This window comes from Hyla sarda, chromosome 1 (genome assembly GCF_029499605.1).
Source record: "Hyla sarda isolate aHylSar1 chromosome 1, aHylSar1.hap1, whole genome shotgun sequence".
NCBI lineage: Eukaryota > Metazoa > Chordata > Amphibia > Anura > Hylidae > Hyla > Hyla sarda.
Window position 1 is genome coordinate 590,919,566 of NC_079189.1, and position 17,966 is coordinate 590,937,531.

Sequence of the window (17,966 nt, forward strand, 5' to 3'; positions counted from 1 at the left end):
AACACAAGGTACAGTGACGCGTTTCGGCCTTAAAACAAGGCCTTAGTCATACACAGTGGTGTATGACTAAGGCCTTGTTTTAAGGCCGAAACGCGTCACTGTACCTTGTGTTCCTGTTTGTGACCATCTGGTGAAATAAATATCATGGACTCCTGCTGGACTCCTTTCTCTTCTTGCTGCAATTTTGGGCGAGGTCCACGCCCTGTCCGTGCGCACCTGGGGTGAGCTGAAGCACTATTGTCTCTCTCATATATATATATATATATATATATATATATATATAGATCTGTTCTAAAATGTAAGCCTTGCATCTGTTCAGTAAGTAAATATGGACTGGGCCGTCTAACACAAGGGCAAAGGGGCAGCCTGGCCAAGTCATTTCTGGGGGAAGCCCAGAGACGTTGCGATTGCGGTTGCACCCGGCCAGCAGAGGAATGGGGGGGCCTATCCAGTGATACAGGACACAGATCCTTTAGACAAGTGCGGTTTTTAACTGCGTGTGCATCTTTAAGACACATACACAGTTGAGCCTGAAGCTCGGTCCTGTCACTTCATCCGGGGCATCCGGTGCAGGTAGGGTCTGTATGACGCTTCCTGCACCTAAAACTCAAAGAGGAACCGTAGGGAGCCGAGCGCCGGCGGATGCGGGGGTGTTGCAATGCAGAGGTAAGTGGTCTTTGTTATTTCAAAAGGCCAACAGTGTTGGGGCTGAAAGGGGTACTGCGTCATGTGATCTCTGGGCCGGTGCCGCGGCTATCTGAACACGGGAGCCTGGAGCTTCTGTGTTCATGATGTCACGCCACGCCCATCCGTTCATGTCTATGGGAGGGGGCGTGACGGCTAGTACATAGCTGCAACACTTCCTCCCATAGACATGAATGGAAGGGGGGTGAGTTGTGGTTGCCCGTCATCTGGCACGGAGTGGAGTTCGCTCTGTGCACCTGATGACTGGGGTGCCGCATCGGCGGACTACTATGATCAGACATCTTATCAAAGGATAGGGGATAAGATGTTTAGGGGCCGAGTACCCCTTTAATACCACATGGGGTCACAGAAGGGGCCTAATACAGTATAGGGGGCTAATAGTATATGGGGGCATAATACAGTATAGGGGGAAAATAGTATATAGGGGCACAGAAGGGGCATAATACAGTATAGGGTCCCTAATAGTATATAGGGGCACAGAAGGGGCATAATACAGTATAGGGAGCCTAATAGTATATAGGGGCACAGAAGGGGCATAATACAGTATAGGGAGCCTAATAGTATATGGGGGCACAGAAGGGGCATAATACAGTATAGGGACCTAATAGTATATGGGGCACAGAAGGGACATAATACAGTATAGGGGGCCTAATAGTATATGGGGGCACAGAAGGGGCATAATACAGTATATGTTCCTAATAGTATATGGGGGCACAGAAGGGACCTAATACAGTATATGTTCCTAATAGTATATGGGGGCACAGAAGGGGCATAATACAATATAGAGTCCTAATAGTATATAGGGGCACAGAAGGGGCATAATACAGTATACGGGGCCTAATAGTATATGGGGCATAGAAGGGGCATAATACAGTATAGGGTCCTAATAGTATATGGGGCATAGAAGGGGCATAATACAGTATAGGGTCCTAATAGTATATGGGGGCACAGAAGGGGCATAATACAGTATGGGGGAATTATGTTATATGGAGACAGTAGGGGCCTAATACTAGATGGGGCACAGAGGGGACCTAACTGCTGTATAAGGGCACATACAGGCCTAATATTATATTGGGGGCACAAAGTGGGCTCTATTACTTTTGGCCAGTTCTCTCCTCCTAAAACCAGCCCTGCAAACATCCATCCCCATAGACATAAAGACAGTACAGCAGCGGCAGTGTTACCTTTCTGACAGTTCCTGCCATCGAAGCCCAGGGGGCAGTCACATTCATAGCTGTCGTGCTTGGGTCTACAGCTCCCGCCGTTGGCACATGGCACATTGGCGCAGGGATGGAGAGTGTTGGCAATGTTCACCCCAGATGTCAGGCCGTGCACAAGGTTGATGATCCGGTCATTGAGTATTAGCTGTGCGCAAGAAAACCAGATGGGAATTGTTAGTCTAAAACAGTGGTCTCCAAACTGTGGCCCTCCAGATGTTGCAAAACTACAACTCTCAGCATGCCCGGACAGCCAACGGCTGTCCGGGCATGCTAAGAGTTGTAGTTTTGCAACATCTGGAGGGCCACTGTTTGGAGACCACTATTATAGGACCCCTATCAGCGGTATATAGCTATTCACTCACTTTCTGAATACTTCCACTAAATGGCCGTAAGACCCCGGAGTTTTTCTTGACTGTATCGTAATCTGGAACCCCACCGATATAGATGTCAGGATTACACTTGATTTGTGTGAATCCCCCCTGGAACAGAAAGTGATTGATATCAGAATACAATGTATCAGTCTGGAGTCCAGGATGTTTAGCTCACAGAGCATTGTCTAGACTGGATACAATTGTCTCCACTTCTCAGCTGAGAGCAGGACTAGCTATGTACAATGTATCAGTCTGGAGTCCAGGATGTTTAGCTCACAGAGCATTGTCTAGACTGGATACAATTGTCTCCACTTCTCAGCTGAGAGCAGGACTAGCTATGTACAATGTATCAGTCTGGAGTCCAAGATGTTTAGCTCACAGAGCATTGTCTAGACTGGATACAGTTGTCTCCACTTCTCAGCTGAGAGCAGGACTAGTTATGTACAATGTATCAGTCTGGAGTCCAGGCTGTTTAGCTCACAGAGCATTGTCTAGACTGGATACAATTGTCTCCACTTCTCAGCTGAGAGCAGGACTAGCTATGTACAATGTATCAGTCTGGAGTCCAGGATGTTTAGCTCACAGAGCATTGTCTAGACTGGATACAATCATCTCCACTTCTCAGCTGAGAGCAGGACTAGCTATGTACAATGTATCAGTCTGGAGTCCAGGCTGTTTAGCTCACAGAGCATTGTCTAGACTGGATACAATTGTATCACTTCTCAGCTGAGAGCAGGACTAGCTATGTACAATGTATCAGTCTGGAGTCCAGGCTGTTTAGCTCACAGAGCATTGTCTAGACTGGATACAATTGTCTCCACTTCTCAGCTGAGAGCAGGACTAGCTATGTACAATGTATCAGTCTGGAGTCCAGGATGTTTAGCTCACAGAGCATTGTCTTGTCTGGATACAATTGTCCCCAGCTGTGTAGCTGTGTGAATGTAAGTCAATGTGTTCTCCTTCACTGACAGTGAAAACATATACATGTGTATTAGAATGTTGTAAAACTTTTTATTTATTCAGAGATTTGGCTTCATATAAAATTAGAATTTATATAAAACGTTGAAGCCTGTTGATAGGGAACCTTTCATATATGTTAAAATTAGTTTCTGCTGGCTCCATAGCACGCTGTCGTTCCAAGGCACTTCTGCCCAAAAAGCAGCGGCGCCTCCAGAGAGGAGTCCGCTATCACAGGCCACGCCCACCAGCCAATGATTGACAAGTGTTTCCCTATGCATTGCCCCAATGTTAAAAGCAAGGGTACCATAACCTACACGAACGGTTCCCTTCAGGCAATGACTTTATCAGTACAAACCTCAGACATTCCTTCCACTTGCTTCTGGTTGTCGACCTGCAGGAGTCCGTTCTTCGCCGTTCTGGAGACACGCATTTCATGCCACTGGCCAAGGCTTACAGTCTTCTCACTTCTGAGAGTAGGAAGAAGAAGCACAGGTTACTCTACCATTAAATATATTACCTAATCCTTCTAAATAATTTCTTGCTTCATGACCGATGGAATCAGAGAACCCTTTTAGGAAAGTTCCATTGAAAAGTCTATGGGACTTCTGGATATACGTCCTCTGATTGCGTCAGTCTGGGGCCACGAGATTGCCTGCAAGCTTAAAGGAGTACTACAGCCTAAAACAATGTATCCCCTATCCGCAGTATAAGGGATAAGTGTCTGATCGTGGGGGGGGGGGGGGGGGGGGGTTCCGAATGCTGGGACCCCCCGCAATCTCCTGTACGGCTCTGCCGCTGCTCTCCCGGTACAGGAGGCCGCGGCCGACACGACCCCTGGATGTATCTCTATGGGGAGGTGGAGATGCAGCATTGGTGCCCCCCCTCTCCCATAGAACTGAATGGAGGGGGCGTGTCCAACTTAGTGAGGTCGACGACATGAGCCGCCAGAGATCAGAAAAGGAACCTTTTAATGTACAGTGGTCCCTCAAGTTACAATATTAATAGGTTCCAGGACGACCATTGTATGTTGAAACCATTGTATGTTGAGACCATAACTCTATGGAAACCTCGTAACTGGTTCTGAAGCCACCAAAAGGTCATCCAAAAATAGGAAAATGTGAGGATTAAAGAAAAATAAGTAGATAACTAATATAGATAAAGCAAATCCTTATATATAAAAGTAAGAAAGACCTGCTGGGAGCTGTAATCACTGTCTAGGTCAGTGTTTCCCAACCAGGGTGCCTCCAGCTGTTGCAAAACTACAACTCCCAGCATGCCCGGACAGCCAACGGCTGTCCGGGCATGCTGGGAGTTGTAGTTTTGCAACAGCTGGAGGCACCCTGGTTGGGAAACAATTGTTTATGTAGAGGACAGGAGCTTCTTCAGGGTCCTATACAGTACACACACTGTCCCAAATGGAGCCGCCCTCACCTGGTGTCCAAAGGAGCAGCTAAACCTGGCACAGGTAAGGAGTAGTACAGAACTTGTAGTTCCTCCCTGAACTGTAGGGGGCGCTACCAGACACCAGTCAGTGCATGCACTTCAGTAATACAGGTAAATAGTAGTACAGAACATGTAATACCTCCCTGTACTGTAGGGGGCGCTACCAGACATCAGTCAGTGCATACACTTCAGTAATACAGGTAAAGAGTAGTACAGAACATGTAATACCACCCTGTACTGTAGGGGGTGCTACCAGACACCAGTCAGTGCATGCACTTCAGTAATACAGGTAAAGAGTACAGAACATGTAATACCACCCTGTACTGTAGGGGGCGCTACCAGACACCAGTCAGTGTATACACTTCAGTAATACAGGTAAATAGTAGTACAGAACATGTAATACCCCCCTGTACTGTAGGGAGCGCTACCAGACACCAGTCAGTGCATGCACTTCAGTAATAGAGGTGTTTTACCAGTGAAATGCCCATTCTGATTGGTCAGTTCCTCCAGTTGTGACACATTTCCCAGATCTGGACTGTCCATAGCATTGTATGTTGAGTCTGGTTTCAAGTTACAATGGTCCAGAAAAGACCATTGTATGTTGAAACCATTGTATGTTGAGGCCATTGTAAGTTGAGGGATCACTGTATTCATCTATCCGGTTTTGGGGCATACGATCAACCATTGTTTCGTTATTCCAGATGCGGCATCAACAAAAAACATCTATTTTGGATTTTTTTTTCTTAGTTAACAGACACAGCAATACCATTTTTGGGACTTTTTTTTTTTTCAATTTCAACTTTTAACCAAATAAACCTAGTATTTTTGTATAACAACCTTTCCACAGACACTTTTTATTCCCACTATAGACAGGATCATGTGATCACCTGATTGCAGTCTATTACACCTCTGGCAGGGCCGGATGGCAGACGTAGGCCCCTAGCTGCCATGACAACCCATTGGCACCCTATGATTGTAGAACGATGGTGGGAAAGAAATGGCCCCAAGCACCTAGATGCCCTGGTTACTAGACATTCTGAAGCTTGTTGGAGACCTCCTAACTCACCGTATCACCGCTGTTCCTGAGCCACAGTCAAACCTGAAAACCACGTAACCGCCGACCATGGTGATGGACACAAAATCTTTGCTGTCCTTGTCGTAGCTGTAGAGGATGGTGCCGTCTTCTGCGTCCGGCCGGAATGTCATATCAAACTCCATAAATGAGAGGTAATGGTGCGGCTCAAATGGCCATCTTGTCACAGCATAAGAGCGAACCGACTCATTGAACTGGGGGATAGCCAGGACGAAAGCTGAAATGGAGACACGGGGTATTCACATAGAGATAAATATATAGATAGATATCATAAACACAATCTCATTGACAGAGACAATAAACCTGTACATAGCTGTATCCAGTCTAGACAATGCTCTGTGAGCTAAACATCCTGTGCTCCAGACTGATACATTGTACATAGCTAGTCCTGCTCTCAGCTGAGAAGTGGAGACAATTGTATCCAGTCTAGACAATGCTCTGTGAGCTAAACAGCCTGGACTCCAGACTGATACATTGTACATAGCTAGTCCTGCTCTCAGCTGAGAAGTGGAGACAATTGTATCCAGTCTAGACAATGCTCTGTGAGCTAAACATCCTGGACTCCAGACTGATACATTGTACATAGCTAGTCCTGCTCTCAGCTGAGAAGTGGAGACAATTGTATCCAGTCTAGACAATGCTCTGTGAGCTAAACAACCTGGACCCCAGACTGATACATTGTACATAGCTAGTCCTGCTCTCAGCTGAGAAGTGGAGACAATTGTATCCAGACTAGACAATGCTCTGTGAGCTAAACATCCTGGACTCCAGACTGATACATTGTACATAGCTAGTCCTGCTCTCAGCTGAGAAGTGGAGACAATTGTATCCAGTCTAGACAATGCTCTGTGAGCTAAACGTCCTGGACTCCAGACTGATACATTGTACATAGCTAGTCCTGCTCTCAGCTGAGAAGTGGAGACAATTGTATCCAGTCTAGACAATGCTCTGTGAGCTAAACCGCCTGGACTCCAGACTGATTCATTGTACATAGCTAGTCCTGCTCTCAGCTGAGATGTGGAGACAATTGTATCCAGTCTAGACAATGCTCTGCGAGCTAAACAGCCTGGACTCCAGACTGATACATTGTACATAGCTAGTCCTGCTCTCAGCTGAGAAGTGGAGACTATTGTATCCAGTCTAGACAATGCTCTGTGAGCCAAACATCCTGGACTCCAGACTGATACATTGTACATAGCTAGTCCTGCTCTCAACTGAGAAGTGGAAACATTATCCAGTCTAGACAATGCTCTGTGAGCTAAACATCCTGGACTCCAGACTGATACATTGTACATAGCTAGTCCTGCTCTCAGCTGAGAAGTGGAGACAATTGTATCCAGTCTAGACAATGCTCTGTGAGCTAAACAGCCTGGACTCCAGACTGATACATTGTACATAGCTAGTCCTGCTCTCAGCTGAGAAGTGGAGACAATTGTATCCAGCCTAGACAATGCTCTGTGAGCCAAACAGCCTGGACTCCAGACTAATACATTGTACATAGCTAGTCCTGCTCTCAGCTGACAAGTGGAGACAATTGTATCCAGTCTAGACAATGCTCTGTGAGCTAAACAGCCTGGACTCCAGACTGATACATTGTACATAGCTAGTCCTGCTCTCAGTTGAGAAGTGGAGACAATTGTATCCAGCCTAGACAATGCTCTGTGAGCCAAACAGCCTGGACTCCAGACTAATACATTGTACATAGCTAGTCCTGCTCTCAGCTGACAAGTGGAGACAATTGTATCCAGTCTAGACAATGCTCTGTGAGCTTAACATCCTGGACTCCAGACTGATACATTGTACATAGCTAGTCCTGCTCTCAGCTGAGAAGTGGAGACAATTGTATCCAGTCTAGACAATGCTCTGTGAGCTTAACATCCTGGACTCCAGACTGATACATTGTACATAGCTAGTCCTGCTCTCAGCTGAGAAGTGGAGACTGTTGTATCCAGTCTAGACAATGCTCTGTGAGCTAAACATCCTGGACCCCAGCCTGATACATTGTTCATAGCTAGTCCTGCTCTCAGCTGAGAAGTGGAGACAATTGTATCCAGACTAGACAATGCTCTGTGAGCTAAACATCCTGGACTCCAGACTGATACATTGTAAATAGCTAGTCCTGCTCTCAGCTGAGAAGTGGAGACAATTGTATCCAGTCTAGACAATGCTCTGTGAGCTTAACATCCTGGACTCCAGACTGATACATTGTACATAGCTAGTCCTGCTCTCAGCTGAGAAGTGGAGACTGTTGTATCCAGTCTAGACAATGCTCTGTGAGCTAAACATCCTGGACCCCAGCCTGATACATTGTTCATAGCTAGTCCTGCTCTCAGCTGAGAAGTGGAGACAATTGTATCCAGACTAGACAATGCTCTGTGAGCTAAACAGCCCAAAGTCAAGACTGATACATTGTAGCATTGCAGATTGCTGCAGACGTTGAGTGCTGATTTCAGAAGTTGTGGGGTTCTGGTGTGTTTATTTTTCCAGAGCAATCTGAGAAGTGAAAGCTGAGCTGTGATTGGCTGCTATCAAAATCTTACCATAAGACGACTCGCTAAGCCAATCAATAGCTGAGCGTGCAGGTGACAACACCCCCCCGAGCCCAGAAGTGGCGCACAGGAAGGTTAGTGGGTGTTCTTACCCCCCTCACAAGCAGATTTATAAAACATCCGCTGCCCGGAGAACCCCTTTAGGTTACATTTGGCACAAGTACACATGACATACTCCCAGGCAAAAAGTGGGAAAAATAACAATTTACAATGAATAATTCCCCCTATGTCCTTATTGTGGTAATACAGGATTATTATCAGTCCTACAGGACAACAATCAGAAGATCAGACACAAGTAATGCCGTCACTTTGTTCATCCTGATTCAGCAATCCTGAGATTTCAAAATCAGAGGTGACCAGAATCATTTTCATCATTACTATACTGACACCTAGTGGGAGGACATGGCCTTACATCATGTTGTTTGATAGGAAATTGTTTACTTTTAGATCATCACAATGTTACTTAAATTATTATTTTAAATTTTTTTTTTTTTTTTTTAAATACTAAATTATAGGATCCTATCCGCTTTGATCCCCAGCAAAGTTGTGTCTGGTGCAGCAGAGCTGTGTTAGTGATCTGTGTATGTGGTGCAGCAGAGCTGTGTTAGTGATCTGTGTATCTGGTGCAGCAGAGCTGTGTTAGTGATCTGTGTATCTGGTGCAGCAGAGCTGTGTTAATGATCTGTGTATCTGGTTCAGCAGAGCTGTGTTAGTGATATGTGTATATGGTGCAGCAGAGCTGTGTTAGTGATCTGTGTATCTGGTTCAGCAGAGCTGTGTTAATGATCTGTGTATCTGGTTCAGCAGAGCTGTGTTAGTGATATGTGTATCTGGTTCAGCAGAGCTGTGTTGGTGATCTGTGTATGTGGTGCAGCAGAGCTGTGTTAGTGATCTGTGTATCTGGTTCAGCAGTGCTGTGTTAGTGATCTGTGTATCTGGTTCAGCAGAGCTGTGTTGGTGATCTGTGTATGTGGTGCAGCAGAGCTGTGTTAGTGATCAGTGTATGTGGTGCAGCAGAGCGGTGTTGGTGATCTGTGTATCTGGTGCAGTAGAGCTGTGTTAGTGATCTGTGTATGTGGTGCAGCAGAGCTGTGTTGGTGATCTGTGTATCTGGTGCAGCAGAGCTGTGTTGGTGATCAGTGTATGTGGTGCAGCAGAGCTGTGTTGGTGATATGTGTATCTGGTGCAGCAGAGCTGTGTTGGTGATCAGTGTATCTGGTACAGCAGAGCTCTGTTAGTGATCTGTGTATGTGGTGCAGCAGAGCTGTGTTAGTGAACTGGGTATCTGGTTCAGCAGAGCTGTGTTGGTGATCTGGGTATCTGGTGCAGCAGAGCTGTGTTGGTGATCAGTGTATGTGGTGCAGCAGAGCGGTGTTGGTGATATGTGTATCTGGTGCAGTAGAGCTGTGTTAGTGATCTGTGTATGTGGTGCAGCAGAGCTGTGTTGATGATATGTGTATCTGGTGCAGTAGAGCTGTGTTAGTGATCTGTGTATGTGGTGCAGCAGAGCTGTGTTGGTGATATGTGTATCTGGTGCAGCAGAGCTGTGTTGGTGATCTGTGTATCTGGTACAGCAGAGCTCTGTTAGTGATCTGTGTATGTGGTGCAACAGAGCTGTGTTAGTGATCTGTGTATCTGGTGCAGCAGAGCTGTGTTGGTGATCTGTGTATCTGGTGCAGCAGAGCTGTGTTAGTGATCTGTGTATGTGGTGCAGCAGAGCTGTGTTGGTGATCTGTGTATCTGGTGCAGCAGAGCTGTGTTGGTGATCTGTGTATCTGGTGCAGCAGAGCTGTGTTGGTGATCTGTGTATCTGGTGCAGCAGAGCTGTGTTAGTGATCTGTGTATCTGGTGCAGCAGAGCTGTGTTGGTGATCTGTGTATCTAGTGCAGCAGAGCTGTGTTGGTGATCTGTGTATCTGATGCAGCAGAGCTGTGTTGGTGATCTGGGTATCTGGTGCAGCAGAGCTGTGTTGGTGATCAGTGTATGTGGTGCAGCAGAGCGGTGTTGGTGATATGTGTATCTGGTGCAGTAGAGCTGTGTTAGTGATCTGTGTATGTGGTGCAGCAGAGCTGTGTTGATGATATGTGTATCTGGTGCAGTAGAGCTGTGTTAGTGATCTGTGTATGTGGTGCAGCAGAGCTGTGTTGGTGATATGTGTATCTGGTGCAGCAGAGCTGTGTTGGTGATCTGTGTATCTGGTACAGCAGAGCTCTGTTAGTGATCTGTGTATGTGGTGCAACAGAGCTGTGTTAGTGATCTGTGTATCTGGTGCAGCAGAGCTGTGTTGGTGATCTGTGTATCTGGTGCAGCAGAGCTGTGTTAGTGATCTGTGTATGTGGTGCAGCAGAGCTGTGTTGGTGATCTGTGTATCTGGTGCAGCAGAGCTGTGTTGGTGATCTGTGTATCTGGTGCAGCAGAGCTGTGTTGGTGATCTGTGTATCTGGTGCAGCAGAGCTGTGTTAGTGATCTGTGTATCTGGTGCAGCAGAGCTGTGTTGGTGATCTGTGTATCTAGTGCAGCAGAGCTGTGTTGGTGATCTGTGTATCTGATGCAGCAGAGCTGTGTTGGTGATCTGTGTATCTGGTGCAGCAGAGCTGTGTTAGTGATCTGTGTATGTGGTGCAGCAGAGCTGTGTTGGTGATCAATGTATCTGGTGCAGCAGAGCTGTGTATCTGGTTGTGTATCGGCTGCTATGGGCATCTGGTCAACTCTTTTGTGATTAATCTCCCCCCCTGTTCAGAAAACACTGCTATAGATGCTCCTGATCCGGGGCCCTTGAAGAAAGGGGCCCAGACCTGTTTGCATTAATGCCTTTCGCTGCATTGGTGTATTAGAATCTGTGCAGAACCCCCACCCCCCACCCAACCTCTTACATTTAGGGGGGCATTGGCCGTTTTGGGGGTATTGTTAGGTTCAAATGGTTTTTATTTAATTTTTCAAGAATTTTTACAATACACTAAACAAGGCCATTCCAACAGTATGGCCAAAAAAAAAGCAGTATAAAACAAATAAAATGATAACAAATGTGTGTAGATGAATATATGTAATAGTATAAAGGAATGTCCTGTAGAGAAGTGAAATGTAAATGATAATTGTGTATTGTCCTTCATACACGTTAATAATGTAGCGCACTAAAGGGTTAACCCCCCTAACCCTGACCCTAACCCTGACCCTAACCCTTTGGGCGTATTGTTGGTAGACAAGTGGAATTGACCTAAGGCTCGTAGAAAGCAATGAGGGGACAAACACCATAGACGTGGGAGGCAGAATCTGGCGCCATTGTAGGTCACTGTTTAGGGGCTATGAAAACACAAGGGGGGAGAGTTATCAAAACCAGAGGAAAAGTTCCCCAGTTGCCCATAGCAACCAATCAGATCTCTACTTTCATTTTGCAGAAGCCTTGTTAGAAATGAAAGTAGTGATCTGATTGGTTGCTATGGGCAACTGGGGAACTTTTCCTCTGGTTTTGATAAATCTCCCCCAAGGGGTTAAAGCCTGACATTTCTTATACTTTTGCGCATTCCGGTCCATCCTTCGCAGCGCTGCCGCTCTCACCTTCCTCGCAGTGACGTCCCTGAAATCCAACAGGACACAGACACATGTAGGAGTCGGCCGACCTGGATGTGCAGGTCCCTCCATTAATACAGGAAGCCTCGTCACAGACCCCGACGCTGCAGTCACCTGTGTACAACGGACGGGGGGGGGGTTATACCAGGTCACATGATGGGTAAAGGTTATTACAGAGCACTGATATATTGACATGATGGTAACTCACCCACATCGGCCCCGCTGAGGGCCTTCCCCAGGGGCCACTGTCTCATGTCAATGTTCCTGCCATTCACAGACAGAGACTGGACGCAGCCTTTAAACCCCCGGTTGGTCCCTGCGGATTTCACCAGCCAGTAGATACTGGGGGCACCGCCCAGATAGAAGGGGGTCCGGAAGGTGATCTTACTGTACTGACCCTGGTGGAGGGGAACACAAACTGTTATCTATATATTCTATTATATTAGTGTTGAGCGCGAATATTCGCAATTCGAATATTTATAGCGAATTTCACATATTCGCGAATATGGCGAATACAGCGCTATATATTCGCAATTATGAATATTCGTCATTCCTATACTATTTACTGTATTAGACTGGAGAGCGAATTTTCGCAAATATGAGAATATGTGAATATGCAAATATTTGCGAATATCCTTATATTCGCGAATATCATCACTAAAGCATATTAGGAGATAGATAAAATAGATAGATAGGTAGATAGTTATCCGCATACGCGTATGCGAAAATAACTGCGAATATACCGAATAGGCGAATTTCGCGAATACAGGACGAATATTCGTCCATATATTTGCGAAATTTCGCGAATTTGAATATGGCCTATGCCTCTCATCACTATATATGACTATATCAGTCTATTGTGATGAAGACACAGGGCATTGTCACTGAAGGGCATTGTCACTATTGTCAATGAAGACACAGGGCATTGTCACAGGGCATTGTGACATTGCCACCTTTCTTGCCCAAAAATTACCGGCCATGCTAATTTGCATAATTAATTATATATGCGTGACATCACAGGATACACATATTCGGGGGAAATTTTGTCCTATTCTGACCCCTATAACTTTTTTTATTTCTCCTTATACGGGGATGTATGAGGGCTCATTTTTTGCCCCCCGATCTGTAGTTTTTAACAGTACCATTTTTGTTTTGATGTGACTTTTTGGTTGCTTTTTTTTTAATTAAATTCAGGAGTTGCAGTTAGTTACTGACTACAACTCCCAGCATGCCCTGATACAGCCTGTGGCTCAGCAGCTGCCCCAAACGAAAACTACAACTCCCAGCATGTTGGACTATATAGTAGTATATAGTATAGGTCAGTGTTTCCCAACCAGGGGTGCCTCCAGCTGTTGCAAAACTACAACTCCCAGCATTCCCGGAGTTGTAGTTTTGTAACAGCTGGAGGCGCTCTGGTTGGGAAACACTGGTGTAACATTACGGGAGTTGAAGGATTGGTCGGATAAATACCGGACATTGCATTAAAAATACCGGCCAGGTGGCCACCCTATAAAGAGGGGGGGGGGGGGTGTACCCCTAATATGCACTACAAATATAAACATATCCTTACTGCATGTACTTTTGGGGTCAGTGGGGGACATTTATCAATGTTGGTGTGAGGTAGTGTAGATTTTACCGCTGTTTGCTTGGTGTATTTTTAGGGCACGATGACATTGTGCCTTTAACGTCCATTATCCAGAAGGGGCACAACAGGCAACAACAAGTCCCAACAGATCCCATTTACTATAATGGGGTCCGTCGGGTGTCGTCGTTTTTTGACGGGAGTAGCAGGAGAAAAAGACGTTGCATGATGTATTTTTCTTCCCGCTATTCTCCACGTGTTCCCTGACGTCCGTCGTACTGCCGCGTCACAATGACAGCGTGAAAGAAGCCTTACGCAGTGCACAGACTTGATAAATTCTGCACAATCATAGAAACCAGTGAGCTGTAGAGCGAGGTTTAAATGGTCACTCTCATTAAAATAAATTTTTGCTATTGCACTCCTTATGGTAAATAAAAGATATTTCTAATATACTTTGTTAAAAAAAAATGAAGTTTTCTATGTTTTATTTGCGCTTAAAAAAGCTCAAGAGCATATTTTCCCCCATCTTATACACAGACTTAGGACCGAAGTACAAACACAGGAAGTGCAGCCTGGAGTGCTGAGGGGGGTGTGTCCAACCTCATCCAATCATAGCTCCTCTCACACTTAACGGCCATATGCTGTTGGTTGGACACACCCCTCTCAGTACTCCAGGCTGCACTTCCTGTGTTTGGACTTCAGTCCAAAATCTGTGTATAAGATGGGGGAAAATGTGCTCTGGAGCTTTTTTAAGCGCAAATAAAACATAGAAAACGTCATTTTATTTTTTAAACAAAGTATATTAGAAATATTTTTTTATTTACCATAAGGAGTGCAATAGCAAAAATAAATTTTAATGAGAGTTACCCTTTAAGCTTTGTGCTCTGGAGTCTGACACATTTGTAAGTGTCCTATGAGGTAGTGTAGCCTTGCGGGAAAAAACCCCCACTTATAATAAATTTAAATGGGCACTGTCACCAACTTTTTTTTTAAAATATTTTGTAGTACTTCTGTACTACAACATATCTCTAATATAGTTTCATTATTATTTTTTTTATTAAAGTGGTTTATTTTACATTTAAAAACCGGCCACTAGGGGTCTCCCTCCTAGTGGCCGGCTGCAGCCTGGCGTGACGTCACGCTTGAATTCGGACCGTTGCCGGCCTTGCAATCGGTGCTAATTCATTCAGCCTGTGCTCGCTCCCTGCCGTCAATCAGACAGGCTGGAGCGAGCGCAGTGAACGCTGGGGCTGCGCGCATATGCTGCCTAGATTTGCGCGCAGCCCGTCCCCGCACCCGGCATGTAATCATCAGGGTGCCTCCAGCTGCTGCAAAACTACAACTGCCAGCATGCCCATAAAGCTGTTGGCTGTATGGGCATGCTTGGAGTTGTAGTTTAGCAACAGCAGTTTTTTATAAAGTCCATTATATGCAAAATCTCGGTCCCGGGTCTCGGCAGGTGTATATTGCAAGGCAGGCTTCTCCTATACTCCTCCTCCCTGGGTAGCACATGCACTGCTAAACAGGGAGGAGGAGACCCCGGAGCAGCCTGCCGTGCGATTCGCTGATCATCTATGCACGCTCCCGACAGGAGCGCAGCATAGATGAAGTGAGGGCGGAAGTCGGCGCCCAGCACGCGTCAGTGACGTTGCGCCTGCTGGGGAGACGGCTTCTGGGAGAGGACAACACAGCAACACAAGAAGGGGGAGGGGGTTAGGGATAGATTACCAATAGGTAGGGACAGAAGAAAAAAAAAAAGATGGTGGGAGCTACTCTTTAACATTGAAGTCTATGGGAAAAAAGAGCCTTTAATGTCATCCGTTTGCATCATTTTTTTCCAATCGGTTTTTGATCAGTTATTACTTCTGAGCATGCTCAAAAGAGATGTGAAAAAAATAAAAAATAAAAAATTACACAAATGGACAATAAAGGATATAAACTGATGCAACAGGATGCCACATATCCTTTTTTTTCCTTTTAAATAGTCTGTTAAAATAGCAGACAAATGGCGTCCTGTTGAATCAGTTTGCATCTTTTTTTGCATCCGTTTGTTAGTATGGTCCGTTTAGCATCAATAACGGGAGAATATCAGGACGGGAGAGAACGGCCATGTGAACCTAGCCTAAATGTAATGTGCGCAAATATTAAATACAGCTCCACTGCAAAAAGAGGCGTACGGTGAACCAAACAGTAGACAACTTTGAAAGTTGATCTACGAAAAAACAATTGAATAATAGGGGGAGGAGTTGTACCAGACTGGTTTCAGTTTCTGCTGTGTACAGAGCTCCGTGTGAGCTGCAGTGTGGAAAGGAGTCAGAAGAAGTGTGAGGTGAAGCCTAAAGAAAATCACTTATCAAATCAACCCCGCCATTCTGCAAGTGTTCCCCACACAGGAGTTGGTCATACCCTGGCGGTGTCAGTAAATTGGATCTTAGCAGAACCCTAGTCAGCGTGGAATATCTCCAAGTCTCAAGCCTATCATATCTAATAGCAAGTCAATTCAAGAGGGTGAAAAGTACCATAAGTCCCAGCAAGGCCATAGGGCTCCCACAGGTTATACTGCATCCCTTCTACTCTGCTCTGTACTGTGAGTATTATACCATCTGCTCCTGCCTCAGTAAAAAGACAGGCTGCTTTCACACTATAAAAATACTTCCGTTATGAACGCCCGTTATAAAAAGCCTGGTTATTAATAAATGCCGTAATTTTGTGACGGGGGTTAGTAACGGGAGAATTAGTGCAAGCACTATTTCTCCCGTTCATTCGCCCATCACAAAATAACGGCCATTATTAATACCGGGCGATAATTGGTTAAAACGGCTATTAGAAAAATCCCATAGACTATAATGGGATTTTCTAATGGCCGTTAGTGATTTTGTACCGGCCGTATAACTGCCGGTTTCCATGCTTTTTATAACGGACGTTCATAACGGAAGTATTTTTATAGTGTGAAAGCAGCCTTATCTGTAACCAGGCATCGGTGTGTTTATTGCCCCCGTGTCTGGCCCAGGAGAAGCTGTCTCCACCTTGGACCGTGTAGGTTAACAGTGTCCTGGTATCACGATTTGACAAGTATATCTTGCACCCACGTGTCACCACATATCTCATATCTATCTATCTCATATCAACTATCTATCTATCTCATATCTATCTATCTCATATCTATCTATCTATCTATCTATCTCATATCTATCTATCTATATATCTATCTCATATCTATCTATCTATCTATCTATCTATCTATCTCATATCAACTATCTATCTATCTATCTATCTCATATCTATCTATCTATCTATCTATCTCATATCTATCTATCTATCTCATATCTATCTATCTCATATCTATCTATCTATCTATCTATCTACCTCCTATCTATCTCATATCTATCTATCTATCTCATATCTATCTATCTCATATCTATCTATCTATCTAGACAAAGAATAAGTCAGCCAGCACTTTAGTTGATACCAAACTATTATATGGACCTGGCCTACAGGTGCACGCTACTAGGCTAGATATACAGCAACAGAAGAATGCAGCAGCACACTGTCAGCACAAAGATATAGGTGCAACATGAATATGCAGTTAAAACATGGAGAGCTATACAGCTATGGTGTAATAGATGCAAATGTGAAACTATGAAATAGTGAGGCACTTAGCTCGCAAATTTGTCTCCGCCGGCGGTCAAATAGCTTGGACCGTCCCACCGCGATAAGGTGGCCTCATTGGGACGGACCCTACACTGTGAATATGCCTCTGTGTGAACAGTTCAGTAAGCATGGCAGGGTCTGGAACATCCAAGACACCTTATATACACACCTGATAGAGGTGGGTGGGGTGCAAGGCCAACATGGAGGTAGCCACTCCCCCGTGTGTGCAATACAGACAAAGAATAAGTCAGCCAGCACTTTAGTTGATACCAAACTATTATATGGACCTGGCCTACAGGTGCACGCTACTAAGCTAGATATACAGCAACAGAAGAATGCAGCAGCACACTGCCAGCACAAAGATATAGGTGCAACATGAATATGCAGTTAAAACATGGAGAGCTATACAGCTATGGTGTAATAGATGCAAATGTGAAACTATGAAATAGTGAGGCACTTAGCTCGCAAATTTGTCTCCGCCGGCGGTCAAATAGCTTGGACCGTCCCACCGCGATAAGGTGGCCTCATTGGGACGGACCCTACACTGTGAATATGCCTCTGTGTGAACAGTTCAGTAAGCATGGCAGGGTCTGGAACATCCAAGACACCTTATATACACACCTGATAGAGGTGGGTGGGGTGCAAGGCCAACATGGAGGTAGCCACTCCCCCGTATGTGCAATACAGACAAAGAATAAGTCAGCCAGCACTTTAGTTGATACCAAACTATTATATGGACCTGGCCTACAGTGTAGGGTCCGTCCCAATGAGGCCACCTTATCGCGGTGGGACGGTCCAAGCTATTTGACCGCCGGCGGAGACAAA

General features: G+C 45.4%; 1 protein-coding gene across 3 annotated transcripts in view; it reads right to left on the reverse strand.

Annotated features, from left to right (window-relative positions):
• EGFLAM (EGF like, fibronectin type III and laminin G domains) overlaps nucleotides 1-17,966 on the reverse strand; it is a 167,153-nt gene that overhangs the window by 14,224 nt on the left and 134,963 nt on the right. For all 3 annotated transcript variants that reach the window (XM_056546224.1, XM_056546215.1, XM_056546231.1), the window contains 6 exons: nucleotides 12,117-12,306; nucleotides 11,897-12,022; nucleotides 5,766-6,009; nucleotides 3,612-3,723; nucleotides 2,288-2,404; nucleotides 1,890-2,070 (listed from right to left, as the gene is read on the reverse strand). In XM_056546224.1, coding sequence (XP_056402199.1) covers nucleotides 1,890-2,070; nucleotides 2,288-2,404; nucleotides 3,612-3,723; nucleotides 5,766-6,009; nucleotides 11,897-12,022; nucleotides 12,117-12,306 — 970 coding nt within the window. The remainder of the gene's footprint in view (nucleotides 1-1,889; nucleotides 2,071-2,287; nucleotides 2,405-3,611; nucleotides 3,724-5,765; nucleotides 6,010-11,896; nucleotides 12,023-12,116; nucleotides 12,307-17,966) is intronic.